This window comes from Lagenorhynchus albirostris, chromosome 15 (genome assembly GCF_949774975.1).
Source record: "Lagenorhynchus albirostris chromosome 15, mLagAlb1.1, whole genome shotgun sequence".
NCBI lineage: Eukaryota > Metazoa > Chordata > Mammalia > Artiodactyla > Delphinidae > Lagenorhynchus > Lagenorhynchus albirostris.
The window spans coordinates 20,993,374-21,016,950 of NC_083109.1; the positions used below are offsets into that span (position 1 = coordinate 20,993,374).

A 23,577-nucleotide genomic window follows, 5' to 3' on the forward strand; every position below is an offset into this window, starting at 1 on the left:
ATCTTTGTATCACGTTTTCAAAGCATCTTTTGCAAACAGCTTACAATCATATGTGTATTTTAAAACCAATCTATTTCTTTTGTTTCTCTTTTGATAGGCCCATTTACTTTATGATTAATGCTTGAATTCATTTATACCATTTTATTTTGTACTTTTCATTAACTAGGCTACCTCTTCTCCCCACCCCACCCACTCCCAAACTTTCCGTCTACTACTGGACTTGGCTTTCCCTAATGTTTATATTTACATGCTCTATTTCTAGTCTCTCTGAGGTTACCCTTGCTGCATTAGTATTATTTATTCAGGGAGTTTATCCCAGGTTCCTCATTTCATGAGGGCCCAGGCTACGTATCTGGTCCCTGGTTAGGCATTTCAAAAGTTGTAGTGCCTACCTGCCCTTAGGGCTTATTTCTAATAAGCCCTGAAACCTCAGGCTTGCCTCAGTGCCAACTTTTGGTTACCAATCTGGCTGTGATTTTTTGTAGTCATTTCTGATTTCCAAGGTTTTCTGTGATATCTATGATTCCAAGCTCAGCATTACAACTTGTTAGCTTCTACTTTATCCCCACTTTTTGCATAGCTTGTAGCAGGTGCAAGGGGGTCTTCCTGGGTGAGCTTAGTCTGCCACTTTCCCGAAATCCTTAGGTGATTTCATTATCTCATTTAATCTTACTACAGGATAAAAGGAATTATTCCCATTTCCTAAATGAGGGGATAACTATCTGTCACACCGTTCTCTTTGTTTCATATTATTTTAAAAAACTTTCCTCCTTAACAAATCCCCACCGCAAAAAAAAAAAAAAAACGGGCTTCCCTGGTGGCGCAGTGGTTGAGAGTCCACCTGCCGATGCAGGGGACACTGGTTCGTGCCCCGACCCGGGAAGATCCCACGTGCCGCGGAGCGGCTGGGCCTGTGAGCCATGGCCGCTGAGCCTGCGCGTCTGGAGCCTGTGCTTCGCAACGGGAGAGGCCACAACAGTGAGAGGCCCGCGTACCCCCCCCAAAAAAAAAAATCCCCAATTAACAAGAAGTTAATGGGTTTTATTTTTATTTATTTTTAACCTACACTTTTAGTTAGAATAATGCTAGCTGCCGTAATAGATTAGGCCAAAGTTCTCAGGGGCTTAACACAGTAAGTTTATTTCTCACGCACTGAAGAATCTGCAGGGTCTCTGCTCCAAGCAGTCATTTAAGGATGCGGCTCCCTCCATCTTGTGGCCTCGTGCTCCTCTTGGGCCTTAGACAGCTCTCTATTCAGCCAGACGACGGGGAAAGAGAGGCTCTTGTGGGAGGTTCATGGAAGCCAGCCCTGGAAATGGTGTATATCTCTTCTGTCCATATCCTACTGGCCGTAAGGCAAGTGGCTGCCTATTTGACCGCAAGGGAGGCTGGGAAATGTAGTGCAGCTGTGTGCCCAAAGGAAAGGGAAATGGCTTTAGCGAACAGCCAGTCTCTCTGCCTACATTTTGTAATCCTCTGTTCTACCATTTTCTAATTATCTGGAAATGATTTAATTACAAAGTTCTGTAATGATAAACTTCATCTTATTCATTTAATCCCTTAGGTAGGCATGAAATCATCTTTGCATACGGTATTTGTATGAATTCAGTTTCTCCATTTCTTGGTGTAGTGTTCTCTGCCTATATTTTAACACTTATATTACTCTTAACTTCTATTTTCTTACCTTTTCGCCTTCTTTGTTGCTTTGGTAAAACTTTTTATTTCCAGAAATGCCAATGGAAGGCAGTGGGGGCAAAAGGAGGGACACCCTTACCACATCTTAGCTGGGGAGAGAGGCCCCTGATCACCCTAGGTGGCCACCCAACCTTCAGGGATGCTCTGACTCAAACCCAGAGCCGGGCTGACCCCCCATGCCAGACTCGCCCTCCCCTGGGCTATCTCCCCCTCCCACAACCCAGACAGAAGCCCGAAGCTGGGCTATGGGAATCTATTCCTTCACGGCTGCCCTCAGATCATTCAGCTACAGTCACACCCACCTTCTCTCCACAAACAGTCCTGGCAGGGTCACAGGGAAGACTTGAGATGTCTCAATGAGTAAGGCTCCCCAGCTAAGGGGAAGCCCTCAGTGTGGACCCCTGATTTGTTCCTCTCAACAGAGCGGACGAGCTAGTCTCAAATTGTCTTTGTTCACAGATTTAGTCATTCATTTATTTACACAACCAGTTGGTCATTCATTTAAAATCCTGTGAGCCCACAGCACCCTGCAGGCCCAGCACTGGGCTGTGGATACTCCAAGCTGAATGAAACCCTCCTCCTGCTCTTGGGGAACGCTTTACAGTCTGTAAGAGACCATCTGGGGGCAGAGAAAAAGCTCTCGGTACAGTGATGAGTGCTGCTGGTGGTCTCCGTGAGGAAGGGCTGAGAGGCGTCACAGAGGTCACGGCAAGCTCAGTGTGAGGGCTTAGAGTTAAAGCGGGAGAGCTCAAGGTCCACCCTCACCGCAGCCCCAAACCTCCTCAGTGCCAGGTTACGGGCACCCCGACTAGGCCCAGCTTCACACTTGTTGTTGGACTACGCTGTAGCCCAGCTTACCTGCCCACCCAGGGTCCTTCCTCACCAAGGCTGGACTTCCAGGGCAATCCTTCCACCTCATCACTGCTGTTCAGGCTGTTTAAAATGTTGACTATGGGAGAAAGACCCCTGTCTCCCCAGGCCTATGGCAGTCAGCACAACTCCTCTCCCCAGAAACCTGATATGGAAACCTCTCCCAGGAGGCGGGCCTGCCTTCTTCGCATCTGTCCTTTCTCGGCAGCTCCCGTTTGCTCTCACCATCTCACCGGGCCTCAGGCCCAGCCGTGGACGGCCTGGGGCTCCCCAGCAGGGCCGTGGGGGGCCCTGAGTCAGCCTGGATCTCCCGCCACCACTGGCCCTTCCCGGTCTTCGGTTTCGAAGCCCCGAGAGCTGGAGATGCAAGTGACCGTCCTCGGTGAACTGCAGCAGCAGACTGGTTCTGAAGTGGCCTGCTCAGAGGGCTGGGCCAGACATCCCCTGGGATATAAACGTACGGCTTCTGTGACAAGGATGCTAGCAGCTCTGGAGACTTCTGGGCTCAAGCACTGGGTATGTTTGAGAGTTAAAATTCTCACCAAGCAATCTCTGTATGAGAGAGGGGTTATCTGTTTACGATGAGGCTGCAAAGGCCCAGGGAATGTGAGGTTGTGGCTAAACTGAAAAGGCTCCGCGGTTCACCTTTTCCAGTCTGTTTCTCTCTTCGGAAAGACCTGAAAAGTTAAGCAGCCAACACACTCACAGGAAGAGAAGTTTTAAAAACTGTAGGAAGGCCTCACATCGTGGCAAAGTTTCCAGCAAAGAAAGTACAAACAAGAGTCAGGCCACTAGCCCCACACCTGTCCATTCAGAAGTGAGCACCGGGCAGGCCCTAACGGAGTGACTTCATACTATCCAGTTCCCCTCTTTGGGCCCCCTTTTCCTTATTTCTAAGCAGAAATAGAAGAAGGAGGGAAATATTTCTAGCCCCTGAGAGTTCGTGGTTGATTGCTCTTAGGATACAAATGTTACCTTTTTACCTGTATGTGAAAGAACTCCATCTGCTGGGCATTCACACAATTTTGGAATAAATTTAGAAGACTATCTACACTGACAATATAAAATTCAAAGGATTTTTTTTAAACAAGAAAGGCTTTAAAATGTGGTAAGAAGGAAGCCTGTGCAGACTGTACACCTCCGTCCCCCACCCTGTCTTCATTCACTGCTGCGGGAAGTGAAGGCTATGGCTCATCCGTGGCTCAGCAAAGACAGCAGGCCACCTACAGTCCCTTCACCGCCAACGCCCCCAAAAGAACACAGGTGCAGAGGGTCACTCCCAGTGGCGCTAAACTGTTCTCCCCAGGAGAAGTCCATCTTGCAGCCAAATGTTCCCAGCAGACTCGGGCTAGACACAGCTGGCAGAGTCACTGTCCTGTCACACTGGCTGACGTGGCCCAAGGTCCCTGGAGGGGCCCATCTGCTATGCCTGCTCGCCGGCCCCGCCTCCGCTGGCCCCCGAGCCCTTGCCGGATGCCTGGGCTTCTGTGGAGCGCGAAGGCTGCTTGGGCAGGCGGATGGGGACGTACACGTTGGAAGCACAGTGCTCCTTGAGGTAGCCTCCTCCCTTCTCTTCATACTCCTTCCTGGTGATCCAGACATCCTCGTTGTCCAGGTGGTCCAAGGCCCAGTCGCGAGCACCATACCAGGCGTCCAGCACAGGGTTCGAGGCCAGCTGAACCTGAAACATGAGCAGTCACTGGACGGGCGTCTCCCATCAGGGTCCGAGGACTGAATGTTCAGCAAGGCCAGCTACAGCCCCTACGTTTTATCCCCAGAAATACACACGCAGGAGGGCCCCCTTTAATTCCAAGACGGGGCAGGACTACCTCTGCACCCTCCAAGGAGAGCTGAGTGAAATGCTCCAGACTCTTCAAGAAACCACGCAAACATGCAGAGCCCACCGGACACGACCTCAGCAGATACGTGGTTAGCAGCTACTCTACCAACGTCAGACCTGCCGCTCTGGGGGGGAGAGGGACCAGCTGCCCTGCCTCCTGCCCCATGCTGTAGACCACAAGTCGTCAGGTGGAGAGACCTGGAGGGAAGGCCTTCCTGGACCTGATCCCCTCTCTGCCAGCAGAGGGAAGCAGAGGCTGATGCGAGGTGGCTCTGGCCATGGAAGGAGCCTCAGGGGAAATGAGAGCAGAGAGGCTGACCTGGGCTCTCCATGATGCTGCCAGCGCTCGGTTTCCACTGCTTATTAGGGGAGCAAGGCCGGGGTCAGCAGCCCTGTGAGTGCCCCTCAACGAGGCTGAGCTGAGCACTGGGCGGACCGCGTTCCAGCTCAGATCGGGCCTCCCCTCCTCTGGAGTCGCCTGTCTGACCTCCCACCTCCCTCTTCCCTGCCCCACCCATAGAAGTCCCAGGATGGAATGGTGGTTTTGGAACTTTCTGAAGTAAAGGGCAGGTGGAATCAGCACAGATGGAGGAGGATGAGGGTGAGACTTGCGAGAAGGGACCATCAACAAAATCAGGGTCACAAAAGCCCCGACCGCTCTGGCTTAGAAAGTGTCGGTGACAGAACGAGTGTAAGGCGCTCACTCTACTCCTTGCACCGGAGAAGTGCTCACTGTGATAAACCATGAGGACTACATGTTGAATCCTGTGGGTCCTTCTAGCAAATCGTGGAACCTGGAGTGTTCTTTGGGACCCTCAGCACAGCAGCTGATGTCTGTTTATCACACGCAGGCTCTGTGCTGAGGACCTGACAGGCAAGGCGCGCTGAATGCTGGTAACAGGCACCAGGACGATCTCCTCCGTACTGCGGAGAAAACTGAGGCCTGGCAAAATTCAGTGACGGCGGGGCCGGAGTCAGGACCGAAGCCCAGAGACCACACCCTGAACGCACAACCATCGTGCGGCACAGGGGGCCACAGCCAAGCCCCCAGCAGGACACGGAAGCTCTGTACCACGTGTGCCCTGCACACTCCCCTCCCCCACCCCTCTTCACAGCCATGAGCCCCAGCCACACCCAGCTGCTCACCACTCAACAAGTTCGCGGCCCCCGAGCCCTTGCTCCTGCTAGGCCCTGTCCGGAGTGCTCTCTCCACCCCACAGCCCTCCACACTCTCTACCTGGCAAACACCTCCTCATCTTCAGAAGACTCACCTCCAAGAAGCCTTCCCTAGGTGCCTACGTCTGTACGCCCCTCACGCTGTGGGTTATCCCCCCTATTCATCTGACTGCTGCCCCCTCGGACAGCAAGCTCCTTGGGGCCAGGGCATCTGGTGTCTAGGACATCTCAGCATCCCAAGGTGCCTGGTCCGCAACAAGAGCTCAGACCATGTTTCTTGGTGATTGGGAATTTGGTAGATAAACTGTGGGGCAACCACACCATACAGTCACGTTTTTAAGTTTTTTAGAAGAATAATGACACGGGAGAAAATGCTCAGGACAGGTTAAGAAATTCAGGTTACAAAGCGGTATACACTCAAATGTGCAGAAAATATGTGAAAGAAAGAAAAATCTCCCCAGCCAGTCTCCTAGAGAATGCCTTATTCTCAATGTACACTCTTTTGTACTCTCTGCACTTTTACTATATGCAGGCCTTCCTTTGTCAATTAAAACAAAGAAATACGTAAAATACGATGTCCATTCTGCTTTAAAAATTAAACATAGGGCTTCCCTGGTGGCTCAGTGGTTAAAAATCTGCCTGCCAACACAGGGGACACGGTTTCGATCCCTGGTCCGGGAAGATCCCACATGCCGCGGAGCAACTAAGCCCATCGCCACAACTACTGAAGCCATGCGCCTAGAGCCCATGCTCCGCAACAAGAGAAGCCACTGCAATGAGAAGCCCACTCACCGCAACGAAGAGCAGACCCCACTCACCACAACTAGAGAAAGCCCACAAACAGCAACGAACCCAACACAGCCAAAATTAAATAAATAAATACATAAATAAAAGTAAAAAAAAAAAAGAAAATTAAACATAGATTGAAGACCAGAAGGAAAGCCACAAACGTGTTAATAGTGGCTATCTCTGGATGATGGAATTATCAAGTAATTTTTCTCATTTACACTTTACTACTTTTGTAACCAGAAAACAAATAATTAAGGCTATTTTGGAAACAGCTGGTTACACGGACAATTGGTACCTGAAAGGAAGACTGAAAGGGTCTCATCTCCAACAGCTCCTTCTCGATTCTGACCTTCATCCCAGGATACATCATGTTCCCGCCAGTGAGGAAAACGTTCTGAACCAGCAACTCCTGAACATCCTTTGGGTACCTGGGGACAAAACGATTCCTCTGCTCTAGTCCCTCCAACTTGAATATTGGAAGAGAATATGGATGTGGAAATGCAAGCTCTCAGTACAAAACAGATAATGTCTCCACAAAAAGTTAAAAAAAAAAGCCTTCCATTTTTCATTTGTGTCTTTACAGAATTCCAAATAGCTAGCCAAAACCTTAATTTGAATGGTCAATCCATTTCCTTAGCATGATTAAAATATTATGCCCTTCTAACACATGTTTTTCTAAAAAACTGACTTTATTGAGGACTACTTTAAATACATTTGGATGAAGTCTGACAAATTTACATACCCATCAACAGCAGTAACCATTACACAGTAACCATCACCACAACCAAGATACAGAACATTTCTATCACTCCCAGAAGTTCTGCCTCTCCTTTTGAGGACCCATCTCTCCACTTGTGCTTTTTTTTTTTTTTTACTACTAGTTTTATCTTATTTGTGTTTGCTCACTTTCCCACCCACTGCTAGACAAAACTCAAAGCCACTCTAAGTAGCTGCAATGGCTTTTCTTCCTTGCTAGGTGTAAGTTTCCACCCTGTTTTAACCAATAGCAACCAGAGTACCACAAAATCGTGTTCCCTACTTGTCCAACTTGTATTAGGAAAACTCACACTGCAGGAAAATACCTGTATAAACGGGTGAGGGGGAGGTAGGTTCTTGTAGAAATGCAAACTCTTAAATAAATAAAATGCAAGGTAGGGAAAAAAACTAAGTTCTGCACGTTTTTAGGGTGATTTAGAATCACTAGTCTGCAATACTGTGAAGATTTATAGGAAAGCCAATGCACATGTATCATGTTGCCCAAATTTTTGAAAGAAACTCTTAAAGCTCCTCAAATCAAGCATTTACACGTTGAGCATTTACACGTTCAGAAATGAATTAGAGAGCCCTAACTCTGTGCCACGCTTGGTGAGAGAGAAAGAATACCATCTGAGTGCAGCAAGTCAATGAAAAGGAGATGCCCGGCCAACAAATCCACTGTTCAATTCAAAATTCAAGGAAATGGTTCAGGAAAATAGATGTAAAAGAAAGAAGTTTCAGCCTCACCTGTCCAGAATGTACTGGAGGGTCTCAGCTATGCCGGCCTGCTCCTCCCCGATGAGAGATGGCTGGAAGATAATTTCTGGAGCTCGAATTCTTTCTGTCCCAACAAACAGCTGATGATATGCTGCCAAGTTAAACACGGGCTTTAAAAACCCAAGGTTTAGAAGATATTTTTAGGCCATGAGAACAAACATCCCAGTTGCCAGTTTCTTCTAACTGCATTTCTTATTCCAACATAGCGTCTGTCTTTTCTGCCAGAATAAGCTCTCCCCAACTCTCTTGATTTGATAATTCAATTTTCTACCTTCTTCAACCTTTGGATTATAAACCGCTACACAACTGCTTCATGAAATGGTCCCTGAGATGCAGGGAAAGAGACTTGGTGAAGAGCAGCTGAGAAAGGCTGGTACTGGAAGACCAAGTGCCTGGCTCAGTCCCCAGTGCCCACAGAGCCGAGAAGGCCTTCTCCCAGGTGTGTCTCAGCCTCACACCAGTCTACCTGGCTGCCATTGTAATGACAGAAACACAGACCCAAATGAGGATGAAGCATTATGACACTGGCTTAAATGTAAATAAAATCATTAAAAGCTGGTCTTCGGGTCTAAAGTCCCCAGTTAGTTGCCCAAATGCTTCCACCGAGGAGATTGTTTCTCACAGATTCACGGAGCTTAGAGCTGGAACCCCAAACAATCACCACAGCGGGGAAAAAAACCCTGACTTCGGAAGCTTTCGGTACTGGGACTCTCCCTTCTAGAAAATACAACTGGTATTTTAGGGAAAAGTATTCCTAAAGAAGCAGACTAAACCTGACTGGTCATTTATGTTAAGCTTCAAAGCATAAGCAAGGTGGAGGCTACGGGAGGCCAACCTGGACCGTGGTCACCGGCTTCTCCACTTCGGGCGTTTCCTCTGAAAACAAGGGCTCGAAATCGTTGATGTTTTCCACGTCTTCCAGAGATGGTTCGAGCTGCCCCAGGTCAGGGGTCTGAGAAGAGAAGAAACACAAGTGGACAGAACCTGTAATTCAGCGAGCCTTAGTTCTATGAGTTCACTGTCACAAAAAAGAACTGGGATCTTGCCTAACGTCCTAAAAGTACATCCATACATAAAAACTACGAAAAAGTTTCTGAACTGTTAAAAAAAGGAACACACGTGAACACAAGATTAAAAGACTAAAAAGCCAGGGATGAGCTTCGCTCTTATCCCCTACCCTTCCCACTGAGACAAGCCTCACCAACTCCCACCTTCTCTGAAGGCTTCTGAGGGGCAGCTCCAGCCTGGCGCCCCGGGGAGGACTGTCTGCCTGCACCTGTCACACCACCACGCACAGAGCTCTGGGGGAGAGGGTGTGAGAGCTGGTGTCCTACAAAGCAGCTTAGACTATGGGCAAAATCAAGTCAATCTCTCAATAATTAATAAACATATGTGCCAACACTAACAGGCTTAGCAATCAGTTCCCTTGAGGGCAGGTCCACTGGGCTGGGGATGTGACTAAAGGCTCCAAGGTGGCCCAATGCCTCCCATATGTGGAGGCCTGCAGAACAGGCTTTCCTCTTCCATGACAATGACCCTGGGTGGGGCCTAGACATGCCAGCACGGTTCCTAATTGAGGGTTTAGGACACCTTTAATTTTGACCTGAACAAATGAAGTTGGGAGGGTGGGGGGATAGTTTTGGATGATGTCCTCGGGCATCTGTCATCCTCCCACGTGAAAGGCAGATGAGTTGTACCTTCCGGACTCAAAGGGGAGAAGTTTCAGGAAGGAACTCTGTTGCATTCCCTGGAAGGAGGCTCTAACAGTGACAGCTATTGTAGAGAGGACTATCTGATGAGACGGCGTCCTGGGAGGGTTCGAGCAGATTCAACACCAACCGCCAAGGTTGCCTGAGAGGAGAGCCCTCCTCACTATCTATGACGAACGTAAATTACCGACACAATTCAGAGTACTTAACTATACTTCCCTAGAACCTACTCATATCAGCTGCAAAGGTAAAACGCAAAGTCACTCTTAAACAAGGCAAAGCCCCTTGACATATGCTCTCCGGCTCCTCCCTCCCAGGAGCTCCCTCCTGGAAGTCAGTGGCCGCGCTGAGAAGCCCCAAGCACACGGAGAGCCGCGTGTGGGTGCTCAGGTCTGTGGAGTCCAGCCTCTGAGTCATCCCAGTCCAGATGCCAGGGAAGTGAAAAAACCCTCCAGAGAGTTCAGTTCCCAATTGTCCAAGTCCTCCCAGCTGAGGTCCCAGAGTCCCCTGCTCCACTCTGTCTGAACTCCTGACCCATCACATTCATGAGCACATTAACATGGTTGTTGCCTCACACTGCTAAGTGTGGAGTGTTTTTTATGTAGCAGCAGATACGTGAAACGGGCTTCTGGTGAGGCAGGAGAGAGAGCCCCAGACCGCTACCAGGCCATCCCTCTGTCACCGGTCAGCAGGTGTCTTAAACCCCTCATAACACTCTTCCCTTCGATTCCACCCACCCCCTCAGCAGTGGCCTTCCCCAGGCATTCTTCTTTCCCCACTCCCTGTGTGAGTCTAGGTCCTTCCACAGCTGGGTCCTGGACAGTCCTGCCTGGTGTCCCACAGAGACCCCAGAGATGGGCTCAGAAGCCAGCTCATTGTTGCCCTAAGCTCAGTCCCCAGCGCCACCTCCCCCTGCTGCCTTTCAACCCAGCCTCAGTGACCGGAGACAATCTAGACCCGGACTGCTCGAGTCTCTCAGCTGCGCTGCTCCTAGCTGTGCAACCTTGGGCACATTTCTTTCCTCGCCTCAGTGTCAGTCTCCTTATTCATAAAATGGGAATGAAGACGGTACTTAGGGAATTGTGAAAATTAATCAAGATGATACTTGCACAAGCGCCCAGCACAGGGTCTGGCACATGTTCTGTTATCATCAGCAACTGCCACTCCTGAACGACACCAGGATCTTCGGCTCCGACCTTGGAAGTGTGTCCTCCTCCACCTTCCACCCCAACAGCCACTGACAAACTCCAGGCCACTGACAAAAATCAGCTCTCTTCTGGATGACTACACACATTTTAATCCTGTCTTCCCACCTCCAGCCTTGCCTCTCCCTAAAGCCAACATCCCAACTGCCGCCAGTTATTTTCCTAAAATAAAATCTCATCAGATTATTGCCTTGCTCAGCACACTTCGAAGGCTCTGTCTGAAGGATAATATCCGGGCGATGGATAAAGACCTTAATAGGTGGCCATGGCCTCCCTTCCAGCTTCATCTCCCATGCGCTCTGTGCCCGATGTGCCCTGCTCCCCGCACGTGTGCTTCTTTCCATCTAAAATGTCCTTCCTTCCTCATTTGCTATCTGCTGAAATCAAGTAATCTTTCAGGGCCCAGCTCAAACACCTCAATCCTTTCTCAAAACTCCTTCTGTATTCCCACACACATCTACCACCACACTTGATAAGTTTTATTACAGCCTGAGTATGGTTCTGTAGCCCTATTTTTTGAGGTACCAAGGAGGACAGGGATTGCGTCTTAGTCACCTCTGTACCCCTAGTCCCTGGCAACCCTCAAATTTCTCTAGAATAAAGAGGATTGCAGAATGTCTGGGCTTCAAAAGGCTTCTTCAGCTGTGACAAAACTATTATTATCCACCTTCATATCTAGCTATATTCAAAAGCATCTCACCTTAAAAATAAGATAATTTCTAGCTTCACCAGAAATGATAAAAAGATATTTTCCTTATCCCAATTCATATGATTCACAGAGAGGAACAAAGCTGGTAATTTCAATGCCGACAATACGCATCTAAGACAGAACATATTTCTCTAGCATGGCTGGTTTCTCTCCCCCTAGGGTTTGCCAGGGTCTCCACGTGTACTGGGTGGCATGCGGGAACGTAAATATGACTGTTCTCTTGGAACTGAACAGAGCAAGTTTGCCAAAGTCCCTCAGAGAGGATGCAGCATGGTTCCCTGGAACAGCCTGGAGCAGCATAAAAACAAGCAAAGGGCAGCTCTGATCTTGGATCGTCAGGCCAGAGCACTTTCTGTATCTGGCCCATTGTCTTTTCCAACAAACAAGGGTGCTCGAAAGCTGTGCTCCCACCTCCCCATCCCCTTACGCCGCGCTCGTAGCGATGCAAAATCAGCATCTTTTAGTTTAAATACTTCATTAGGAGGTATTTTAAAGTATATTAAAAGTATTTAAAATTTTAAAAGTATATTAAAAGTATTCAAAAGGAAGCCTACTCCTTTACAACATCCTCGTTGAATACCTGCAGAATACCGAGGGCTGGCATGGATTGGTCTGTAGGAAAAAATGGATTTTATTTTTATTTATTTATGTTTTTGGCCGCACCGTGCATCATGTGGGATCTTAGTTCCCCGACCAGGGATCGAACCAATGCCCCTTGCATTGGAAGCATGGCATCTTAACCACTGGACCGCCAGCGAAGTCCCGAAAAAATGGATTTTAGAAAACACTGGAAGTTTAAAAATGTATCTATATTAATCCAGTGCAGCCATTACTGCTTAGATTGCATTTCAATATGAACTGTGGTCCACATAAATCTGTTCTCTCCATTCTAAAAGAATTATATTGTTGGAAAATATAACAAATACTTTTTGAAAGGTAGAACTGGCTGGCCAATGTCGTGGCCAAATTTATTCCATGAATGTTACTGTAATCGATCTAATCTCTAACAATCACCCTGACCATTAAAGCTTTGGGGACAGATCGATTCATCAAATTTGTTGTACGTAGAGAAACCTTTTAAAGTACAACATTTCAAAATCACCCCAAGCCCAGAGAAATTTGAATATGTTCCCTTAGAGCACAGAACAAAGTAGGGACTTAATAAGTATCTGCTGAATGAATAAAGAGTGATTGAATCAGGGCATGTAACAAATGCAGAAAAATGAAAAAAGAAAAGGAAAAACGGGTTCCCCGACTGTTTGGGAATCACATCTTCAGAGTTGCTTGTTTTTTTCTTTTTAAATCTGAACTCCCCCATGTGCATGTGGCTTAGTGGTCCATCTCTGATACAAAGATGCTGACGTCTTGTGGACATGCTGATAAGCATGATAAAACTGAGTACAGATGAATAAACAACAAAAGCAATGTGGATCTGGATCCTAGGAAACAACAGCTCAAATCTGAAACACAGACCTGAAAAGGAGCAAACTAGAAAAGGCACATTAGTTCTCTGGAAGCTGATCTGGGACGCTGTGCGAGAATAAGATGGTGGTCGAGGCACTTCTACCCTGGATCTCAGGGATCCAGTACGCTGTGCCGAGGCAGCCTGACTCAGGATCTGCTTCAGCAGTCACGCATGCTCATGGCCAGTCACTGTCCTCACGTGGTCTACAGCCTGTCGGAGAGGTGGGGAAGGTGAGGCTGAGAGCAGGAACCGAGAGCCAGCCTCCAGCTGAGACACAGTCACTGCAAAGCAGGCTGCCTGCCGAGCCAAGGACGGCCCTGAGGTCCCTGCTAAGCACCACACTACACCCAGCAGCAAACCGGAGTTTTCCACAAGACTGTTTCTTTCTAAACGTATAGGTAAAGTTGATTTAAAAACAAAAATCAACAGTTGGACTGGCTAATCTTGCCCCACAAGTGTCATAAGGCAATGAACAAGTTCCTTTGTTTTAGCACTCTAGAGATGACAGATTCAGCAACAATGTGTCCACTTATTAACACTTTCGTCCAGTTCTAGAGACAGGAGAGCCAACCAGTGACTTGGGGCAGAGGTGTGACCTGCAGGCAGCCCCTTCACCATGCAGGGCCCAGTGCTACGGTATGAATTACCCAGGATCCTATCTCAGCCCCGCCACCTGCCCTTTTGGTCACATCAACACTAACAGCCCACTGGCAGGGAAACAAAAAGGAGAGAGAAGATCAAAGAGTTAGTGTTTAGTAACTAACAAAAGGCTGATCTTAAATCAGCCCACAAATACCTTATTGAGCATGGCTATTAGCGGCTGTAAGAAATTCCTAAACTACACATGAAGCATGATCCCTGTCCTTAGGGAGCATGGCGATGGAAAGGAGGTGAATGAAAGAGCAACCATGATATATTTAATAGAAGATCAGAAGAAAGTTAAGGGGGCATATGACTAACTGCCCAGGAACCATCAGAGGGGCAGGTTCAGGTTCAAGATGGGCCACACGATAGGCGTGTGTATGTTCTTCCTACTCTACTCGCACACATCCCCTTCCCGGGGGACAGAGCTCTACCAGCTGAAACTCCTTGGCTCAGAACTTCAGTTGGTACAAGGTCAGTGCCATCCCTGCCCCGACCCGTAGATATCACACACCACTCTGCTCTCTTTCCCCCAAGTCTGGTCACAACCCCTTTGATGTCAGCCTTCTCCAGACACTCCTCCCGCCCTCAGAAAGGGCTGTTCTCTCTACACCAGTGGTCCCCAACCTTTCTGGCACCAGGGACCAGTTTCATGGAAGACAATTTTTCCACGGACGGTGGGGGGATGGTTCCAGTGGTAACGCGAGCTACGGGGAGTGGCAGATGGAGCTTCACCCTCTCGCCCTCTGCTCACCTCCTGCTCTGCGGCCGCGGGGTTGGGGACCCCTGCTCTACCCCACCCCGCGGGACCTCCCTCCCGAGGCCCGCAGTACCTCTGGCTTGCTGTCCACCACGTCCACCTCGAGGCTGACTTCTGCTTGAAGGATCTTCTGCTTCGCCTGCTCCACTGCGGCACTGAGCTTCTGTATGTAGGACTGCAGCTCTTCCGGGGAGTCCATGTTCAGCTCTATCAGGGCCTTGTGAAACTGATCCATCTGGCCATCCTCTAGGAGCTCCTGCAAGCCGAGCAGTCACAATCCATCCTCAAAGATGTGCATCAGGGCAATCACACACGGGAAGGAGAGACGGAACTTAGAAACTGGACAGAGAACGATGGCAGCAGAGGGCTCCCCGAGCTCCCTGAGCCTGCCCCCCCATGGAACCGCCCCCTCCCCCACCACCAAAGCTTCGCAACGAAGCCCTCCTCCCCAGCTATCTCTGGGCTCCCACGCATCACCATCTCAGCACCACCGGAGCAGGCAAAACTCATCTATGGGGACAGACGTCAGAAATGTTAGCTTCTGGGTGAGAAGAGATGGGAAAGTTACTAAGAGGAGGCTGAGGGAGGCTTCTGGGCTGCTGGTAATGCTCTACTTCTTGACCTGGATACATCACATGTTTCAGTGGTGAAAATTCATTGAGCTGGACACTTAAGACTTGTGCGCTTTGCATCACGTGTGCTACACTTAAACCAAAAGTTAAAAATCAAACAAAGGGGACCACAAGGATAAAATAAATCAACGAGGCCAGGTCCACAGCTCTCAGGTCCTGCTGCTACACCGTCCTCTACACGCACGATCTCTATATGGATGACCCCCCCTCAGACCCCTTCTTGACCCCAGGTCAAAAAGATGCATGATGCATTCGTTTTATGGAGCAAGGCTGAGGTCCCGCCCTGGGAGGGTACGCTGTCACCTGCACATAGAGCAGCCGGTCCAGCCGCTCCTGATCCAGCTGGAGCTTCTCCTCCCGCCGCCGCGCGTTGAGCTCCTGCAGCCGCCGCAACTGCTGCTGCCGCTTCTCCTGCTTCTCCTCGGAGGTCAGGGTGCTGCCCAGGAGCTTGCTGGAAAACGGGAGCTGCATCTTGTGGACATTGTTCTCATAGTAATCAGGGCACCGCCATTTCTGCAATTCTTCAACAGAATGATTTTGGAAGTTAGGAAACATTAATAGTACTGAGATTAGAAAGTCGGCACCAGGGATCCAGGTGCGGGTAAGATGGAGGAAGCACACTCCATCCCATCTCTGAAGCCACCCAATCGGCGAAATGCAGCTATAAGACCTGGACACAATGCCAACACACCTGCTCTGAGCGAATTGCTAAATAAAGTTCTTCAGACAGAAAGGATACCATCTAGAGCACCAGAAATGAAGGGAAAGCAACAGAAGTGATGAAAATCTGATTAAACATAGTAGATTAACCTCCTCTTGAGCTCCTTAAAATACATTGACAATTGGAAGTAAAAACCATGACGTCTGATGGCTTTCCAATGTATGTAGATGCGACACAGAAGACAAGTCCAACTAAAGGAGGAAGGATAAAGGGGCCTCTGGGGACTTCCCTGGTGTCACAGTGGTTAAGAATCCACCTGCCAATGCAGGGGACATGGGTTCAAGCCCTGGTCCAGGAAGATCCCACATGCTGCAGAACAACTGAGCCCGTGTGCCACAACTACTGAGCCTGTGCTCTGGAGCCCGCGAGCCACAACTACTGAGCTTGCGCACCACAACTACTGAAGCCCGCGCACCTAGAGCCCATGCTCCGCAACAGGAGAAGCCATTGCAATGAGAAGCCCGTGCACCACAATGAAGAGTAGCCCCCGCTCGCAGCAACTAGAGAAAGCCTGCAAGCAGCAACAAAGACCCAACGCAGCCAAAAATAAATAAAATAAATAAGTTAAAAAAAAAAAAGGGGGCCTCTGGCATGCTGACACCTCCATGTTCCACTTGAACTGGTAAAACAGAGATTCTAAGAAGACTGTGAAAAGCCTGTTTACTGTCATCTCTAGAGCAACAGCTAAAAAAACCTACACGAGAAATATACAATGAAAAACACAGTAGACAAATTAAAATGGAATACCAAAAACAATTTTCAAATGTTCAAATAACCCAAAAAAGGCAAGAGAGAGCAATAAGGACAACAAAGAGAAGGAATAACAGAAAACAAAGAATCAAATGGTGGACCTAAACCCAAACATAAGAAGAATTAAATTAATTGGAAATGGTCTTAATATATCGATTAAAAGATAGAGACTGACAGAGGGATCTTCTTTTTTTAAAAAAAAGGACCCAATTATTAAGAAAACTTATTTTGAATATAATGATACAGGTAGATTAAAAGGTCGGAAAGACACACCAATCAAAAGAAAGTTGGAGTGGCTATGTTAATGTCCAAGCAGACTTCAAAGCAAAGAAAATTGCAAGGGATAAAAAGGGACACTATATAGTGGTCAAAGATCAATTGCCAAGAAGAAGTAAGAATCCTAAACGTTTACCTAACAAAAGAGCTCCAGGCACTTGAAAGCAAAAACTGACAGAACTGAGAGGAGAAATGGGAAAATTCACAATTATCCCTGGAGATTTCAACACCCTTAATAATCAACATGGCTTGATGGAAAATGAAGAGGAGAACAGAACTGAACAACATCATCAACCAATAGAACCTAAATGGCATCACAGAATACTCCACCCAACAACAGCAGGATACACATTCTTTGCAAGTGTATGTGGAATATTCGCCAAAGCAGCTCATGCCTGGGTCCTTAAACAAATCTTCACAAGTTTAACTGATACCAGACAACATAAGTTCTTTGACCATAATGAAATTAAACTAGAAATCAACCACAGAAAGATAACAAGGAAGTCTCCAAACACTTGGATATAAAATAATATATTTCTAAATAATCAATGGTTCCAAATAAAAAAGGCTTAGCGAAATTGGAAAATATGTGAACTCAGTAAAAAAGAAAACATAACATACCAAAATCTGTGAAATGCAGATAAAGCACTGCTGAGAGGGAAATTCAAGCTTTAAATGCCTATATTAAAAAGAAGTTATCGTAATAATCTCAGCTTCTACCTTAAGAAACTAGAAAAAAAGAGCAAAATAAACCTAAAGCAAAAAAGAAGACACCAATGCAATCACTGAAATAGTCCTACTTCTATTAAAGAAAATGAATTCATTCAGAAAAAGAAATCCCCAGGCTCAAATGGTTCTACTTGAGAATTCTATCAAACATTTAAAGAAAAAATAATATCAATTATTTACAGTCTTTTCCAGAAAGCAGACGAGAACACTTTCTAGCTCATTTAATAAGACCAGCATTGCCATGATACCAAAACAAGACAAAGACAGTACAAGAAAAGTATAGATTAATATTCCTCATGAATATACACAAAAACCTCATAAAATTTACCAAATTGAATCCAGCAATATATTAAAAAATAATATACATGAATAAGTTGGGTTTACCCCCCCCAAATCAAGGCTAGTTCAATATTTGAAAAGCAACCATGATACTCTCCTATATGAAGAGTCCAAAGCACAAACACCATAGGATCATATCAGATGCAGAAAAAGCATTTCACAAAATTCAAAATCCATTCATGATAAAAATGATCAGCAAAACTAGGCACAGAAAGGAACTTCCTCAATTTGATAAAGAATATCTGTAAAAAAACTAGAGGTTAAAAAAAAAAAAACTAGAGGTAACATCATATAATTAATATGGAAAGACTAAAGGCTTTCCCCACCACAAGATCAGCAATTAGGAACAAGGCAAAAATGTCCACTCTTACCACTCCTAAAGAAACAAAGGCAAACAGATTGGAAAGGTAGAAATAAAAATGTCCCTATTCCCAGATGACACATCTACCTAGAAATTCCCAAGGAATCTACAAAAAACTAGAACTAGTAAATTTCACAAGGTCACAGGATACAAGGTAAACATGCAAAAATTAATTGCATTTCTATACAATAGCAAGGAGCAACTGAAATGAAAAAAACAAGGAAAGAAATAATTAGGCATAAATCTAATAAAACATGTACAAGTCTATACACTGAAAATTATAAAATGCTGATGAAAGAAATCAATAAAGACCTAGATAAATGGAAAGACATACTATGTTCATGGATTAGAAGCCTCAACGTAGTAAAAAAACATGTCAATTCTCCCCAATCTGGATTTAACATTATATCTGAATCTACATTTAGAATGTTGTTTTATACACAAACTGATCTACAGATTTAATGTTCTTTCAATCATAATCCCAACAGAACATTTTTGTAGATATGGACAAACTGATCCTAATATTTATATGGAAAGGCAAAGGAACCAGAGTAGCCAAAACAATGTTGAAAAAGAACCTACATATGCAAATTATCAATTAATTGAAAAAGTCTGTTAGGAAAACAAATACCAAAAAGGGAAGGGAATGCTAAAAAGTACTAAGAGGAAAAAAGTGAGCGAAAGAGTCACCCTGGGAACAATTTAAGGAACACCCCAAAGGCAGACAACATTCGAAAGCTGCAAGCAAACATCCTCTTTGTACCTTCCACATAATCCTCAGCGATGTAGCTGTGCTCGTGCAGGATCTCCTCCATGCGGCTGAGAGTGATGGCTGCCAGGTGCCCAGGATACTTCAGTTGCAGGAGACGCTGGAGGTAGCCAGCTGCTTGGCTTCCTCCCAGGTTGATGCGTTTGCAGTTTTTAGCATCCAACCTACAACCAAGGGATGGAAACAGCACTGAAATTTTTGGCAATGTGGAGGAGAGAATATGGAGCACGTGCACTAGTGCAGAGGATAGTTTGATGTAGACTAATAAGGAGGCAACTGACCAGCTGGGAGAAATAAAACCTAACAGTTGGAAGGAACTTTAAAGTTGCCTTAGTGCAACCTCTTACCCAATGCAGGCATTCCTAGAGCACATCCAAACAGACACATGAACATCTAATTTCTGGCAAGCATCTCGGAAGATAACTTCCTGGCAAGCATCTCGGAAGGACTCATCTGCTCTGGGAAGGGCCTAGAAATATGCATTTTTCCCCAGGAATATGCATTTTGACAAGCTTCCCAAGTCCCTCTAGTGTAGGCCAGAGTTTGAGTACCCCTCCCCTAGACACTCCACTTCTACTTATGCAAACACATTAAGTAACCACATACACATTGGCTTACTGTAATCTCCTAAGAGAACCAGGTCCCTCTGACATGAAGTGAAGGGGAGGAGAACCAGAGTACCTTTATTTTCTCAATATGAGAAAGTTAGAGGAGCAGAGCTCTAGGAACTTGCTGTGTACTAAAATGTCACTGCTATATCACACCTCACCAGCAGATGCCAGCATAGAACATGATATGCCCCAATCTGATCATTTCTTAGCCTTTGGGTAAAATCACTTTCTCTCAATATAACATAACATAAAATAACAATATTATTTTTAATTTCTGCATATTCTGGTTACATAAGATAGAAAACTCTATAGCAGGAGTGTTTGGTAATGTCTAAGAATTACTTTTCTCTTCATAAATTTTTGTAAGAACTTCAAGAGAAATTCCCACTACAGGGAATAAATAAATTCAACAGCATTTATTTTCACTTAAATATTCAGACTGTTTTACAAAGTGCCATCACCTACATTATCTCGTTTCATTCTCAAGGTAACCCTGAGAAATCAGTTTTTCCCAAGTTTATATGTTAGGAAACTAAGTGAAGAAGTTAAGTACCTCAACCTCAGCAGAGCTGCAAACCCAGGCTTTCAATCCCGAAGCCAGGTCTTCTCTCACTACTTACACACCCTCTATCTCTATGCAAAGAGAAACCTTCTCAGGAGAGCAGGAGGCTGGCCTAGTCTCTCTCTCTCTCTCTTTTTTTAATTTTTTATTGAAGTATAGTTAATTTACAGTGTTTCAGGTGTACAGCAAAGTGATTCAGTTATATATACATTCTTTTTCAGTTTCTTTTCCATTATAGATTATTACAAGATATTGAATCCTATGTGTATATAGTAAATCCTTGTTGTTTATCTGTTTTATATATAGTAGTGTGCATCTTTTAATCCCAAATTCTCAATTTATCCCTCCCTCCCCAGACTAGTCTCTTTAACAGACAACGAAAACCCAGCTATAAAACGAGAAGATTTTAAACATGACAGAAACTACCCTCACCTTTTATAGAACTTGAAAACATCTATTAAGTACCTATTATGTACCAGGTACAGTAGTTAAAAAGAAAGGTCTAAATAATTGTCATTAAATAGCTTTAAATTAAAAAATTAAAAATCTCTTATTAAAAAGTGACTCCAGAACACAACAGTCTAAATTAAATCTATTTAAATCATTTACTCAGAACATTTTTATTGAGTACCTACTGCTTACAGGCATGGTGTCAGCCATCTCACCATTAAGTCAGAACCATAAAGTTCTAGAATTATGGATTTGGACCTCAGGGACCATCCACCCCAACTCGATCCAGGAGGTCACAAAGGATGGACGATGAAGTGACATCTATACTCACACAGTGAGGGAGGTCAGAACTAAGCCCAGAGGCCAGTTCATGGTCCTGTCCTTGCTCTTTCCACTCCACCTTTAAATCAGGTGCCCAACAAACGTTTCCTGAATGCTTCTCAAAACAGTGCCCAAATGCCATAAGTGCAACTCACCTCCCTTCTAAGATGGGTAAAATATGTGTACACTGGTATCCAGATGAAATGATGAGCCCGCTGGAAATCAAGTTCTTTGGCTTATTGTGGTAGAAGCTGAAGAGGCTGTCTATTCCATAGGCAACCGTAGGAATCCCATAGCACTCAAAGAGAAGCTCGGACATCATCTGTCGTGAATACAGTGGGTTGCACACAGCTTCTGTCAAAACTATGGGATGATCGACACAGCCCTACTTGGGAAGAAAAGAGTAAATTGGTAGGTGCTAAGAGAATACTCCTTTTAATGCCTCAAAAGAAACAGAAATCCTTATTGCAAGGGCTCAACTGGCTTTTGGTATCCAATCAAAACACTGGATCAGAAGCAACTGTGAAACACCCATCTCTCCTGGAAGTTGCTTTGGAAAATATGAAAGTAGGGTCAACTTAAGTCAAGCCCCAGCCAAACTGTCAGCCAATCATCTGGCTCTATCTTCAAAATATCTCCAGAATCCAACTGCTTCTTACCACATCCTCAACTCCTTCCTCATCTAAGTCACCATCATCCCTCACCTCCTAACAGCAACAGCCTTCTAACTGGTCTCCCTGTCTCTACCCTATGACCCCGGCCAGTCCATTCTCCATACAGCAGCTATGGTGATCCTTTTGGAACATAAGTCACGTCCCTTTTTTGTTCAACACCCTGCAACGGCTCCCCATTTCACTCAGCGTAAAAGCCTATAAGGTGTGTGACTTGTCCCCTCATTACCTCTCCGACTTCCTCTTCCACTGACTACCCTTCCCCTCACTCTGGCTGCCCTCAGTTAGGATTAGGGCACACTCCTGCCTCAGGGCCTTTTTACTGGCTGTGCCCTCTCTCCGGAATACTATTCCCTCAGATATTCACAAGGATCGCTCCCTCAATCATCTCCTTCAGTCCTTGCTCAGACAACACCTTCTTCCCAAGTCCTCCCCCTAACCATCTTATTGAAAACATGTAACCCTCTCCTGTCCTTCTATCATGCCACAGAATATACTACTTAATTCTATCGTTTATTGTTTGTTTTTTCATACTAGAGCGACTTTCCACACCCGCTCCATAAGCACAGGAGATTTTGTGTCACGTTCACGGACGTTATTTCAAACACCTAGAAAAGTGCCTGACACAGAGTAGATGCTCAATACATATCTGATAATAAATTAATGTATTAACAAACGAGCCCGAATATGTGCTCCAAGAGAAAAGGGCGTTGTTTTTGCTCACTGCCATACCCCAAGCGCCTAGCACAGGACTTAACACACGTTAGGCGCCTAATATTTGACCGACTGACTAAATCAATAACTAAATGACATTCAGAACTACTGGAATGACTATTATCCCTCGGAGAGCGTTGTGAGCGGGGACACGACCTCACTCCTCCCCTCAAGCCTAACCCCACCACGCCCTTCACCTGTGAGGAGACACCCAGATGCTGGAAGCTGTAGTCAAGCAGCAGCTCCTGCAGCTCCAGGTTCACCGGCACGTTGCGGTCGAAGGGCGATCGCAGCATCCAGCGCAGCGGCTCCAGACTGCCCAGAGCGTTGCCTACCTGCGGGCCCGCCCCGCCCCGAGCCCCGCCCCGCCCGCGGGCGCACACGGCGCGGAACTGCAGCCGGGGCTCGGGGCCCGGGTCCGGTCCGGGGCACGCCCAGCCTGCGCGGGCCTGGAACGACCCGTTGTCCAGCACCAGAGGCACCGGCAGTGGCCCGTGCGCCACCGGGCCGGCCTCCAGTACCTGATCCGGCGCGGCGCGGGCATCGCGGAATGGGAACACATTCGTAGGCGGCCCGGCTGCACTGGCCGCCGCCATCTTGGAGCGCGCGCACTGGCCCCGCCCTTCGCCGCAGCGTCCGCCCAAATGGCGCGAAGCCCCGCCCCCGACGCAGTGCCCGCCCAGATCGCGCGAGACTCCGCCCCCGCGCATCACAGCGGGTTCTCCAAGCCTGCTCTCCTCTCTAAGCCCGGCCGGCCTTTTCACCTAACTCGCCCCTGGTGGCCCAGGCCGACTTCGGGATCGCTAGGCCCCGCCCTCTCTGGCTGTGGCTTAACCTCGTCCCCAACATCCGACCTGACCACGCCCCTCTCTGTAGCCGGGACTCTGGGCCAGGAAGCCCCGCCCCGAGCGCGTAACGCCAAGGGCCCAGCCCCTTCCTGGCCTCCAGAGATGAGCTCCGCGGGGCTCCCTATTCCGCTTAGCCACGCCCTATTTGCTGGGTGTCATCTTCAACCGCCCTTGGCTCTGCCCCCACATGATTACGTCGCCGTTAGCCTTACTGTCAAGGAAACAAACTCGGGGGTACCGACCGCTCGATTTCTTGACCGAGGAGCTCGCTACTCAGGCGTGTTCACTTTGTGAAAATTCATCAAACCGTCCTCTTTACGATTTGTGCACTTTTCTGCACGTGTGTTATATTTTATAATACAATATAAAGTTTTAAAATAGATTTATTAAGACCTACAGACTGTACCCTCTCACAGACCTCAAACGCTGA

The 23,577-nt window shown here is 46.9% G+C and overlaps 1 protein-coding gene across 1 annotated transcript; it reads right to left on the reverse strand.

Annotated features, from left to right (window-relative positions):
* Positions 1 to 1,263: 1,263 nt before the first annotated feature.
* Positions 1,264 to 22,895, reverse strand: ACTR5 (actin related protein 5). Its single transcript, XM_060125077.1, has 9 exons — positions 22,497 to 22,895; positions 21,070 to 21,299; positions 18,965 to 19,134; positions 15,329 to 15,546; positions 14,467 to 14,649; positions 8,739 to 8,855; positions 7,874 to 8,013; positions 6,666 to 6,798; positions 1,264 to 4,246 (listed from the first exon to the last, which is right to left on the reverse strand). The coding sequence occupies exons 1-9, from the start codon at positions 22,893 to 22,895 to the stop codon at positions 3,989 to 3,991; spliced, it is 1,848 nt and encodes a 615-aa protein (XP_059981060.1). The 3' UTR covers positions 1,264 to 3,988.
* Positions 22,896 to 23,577: the final 682 nt, after the last annotated feature.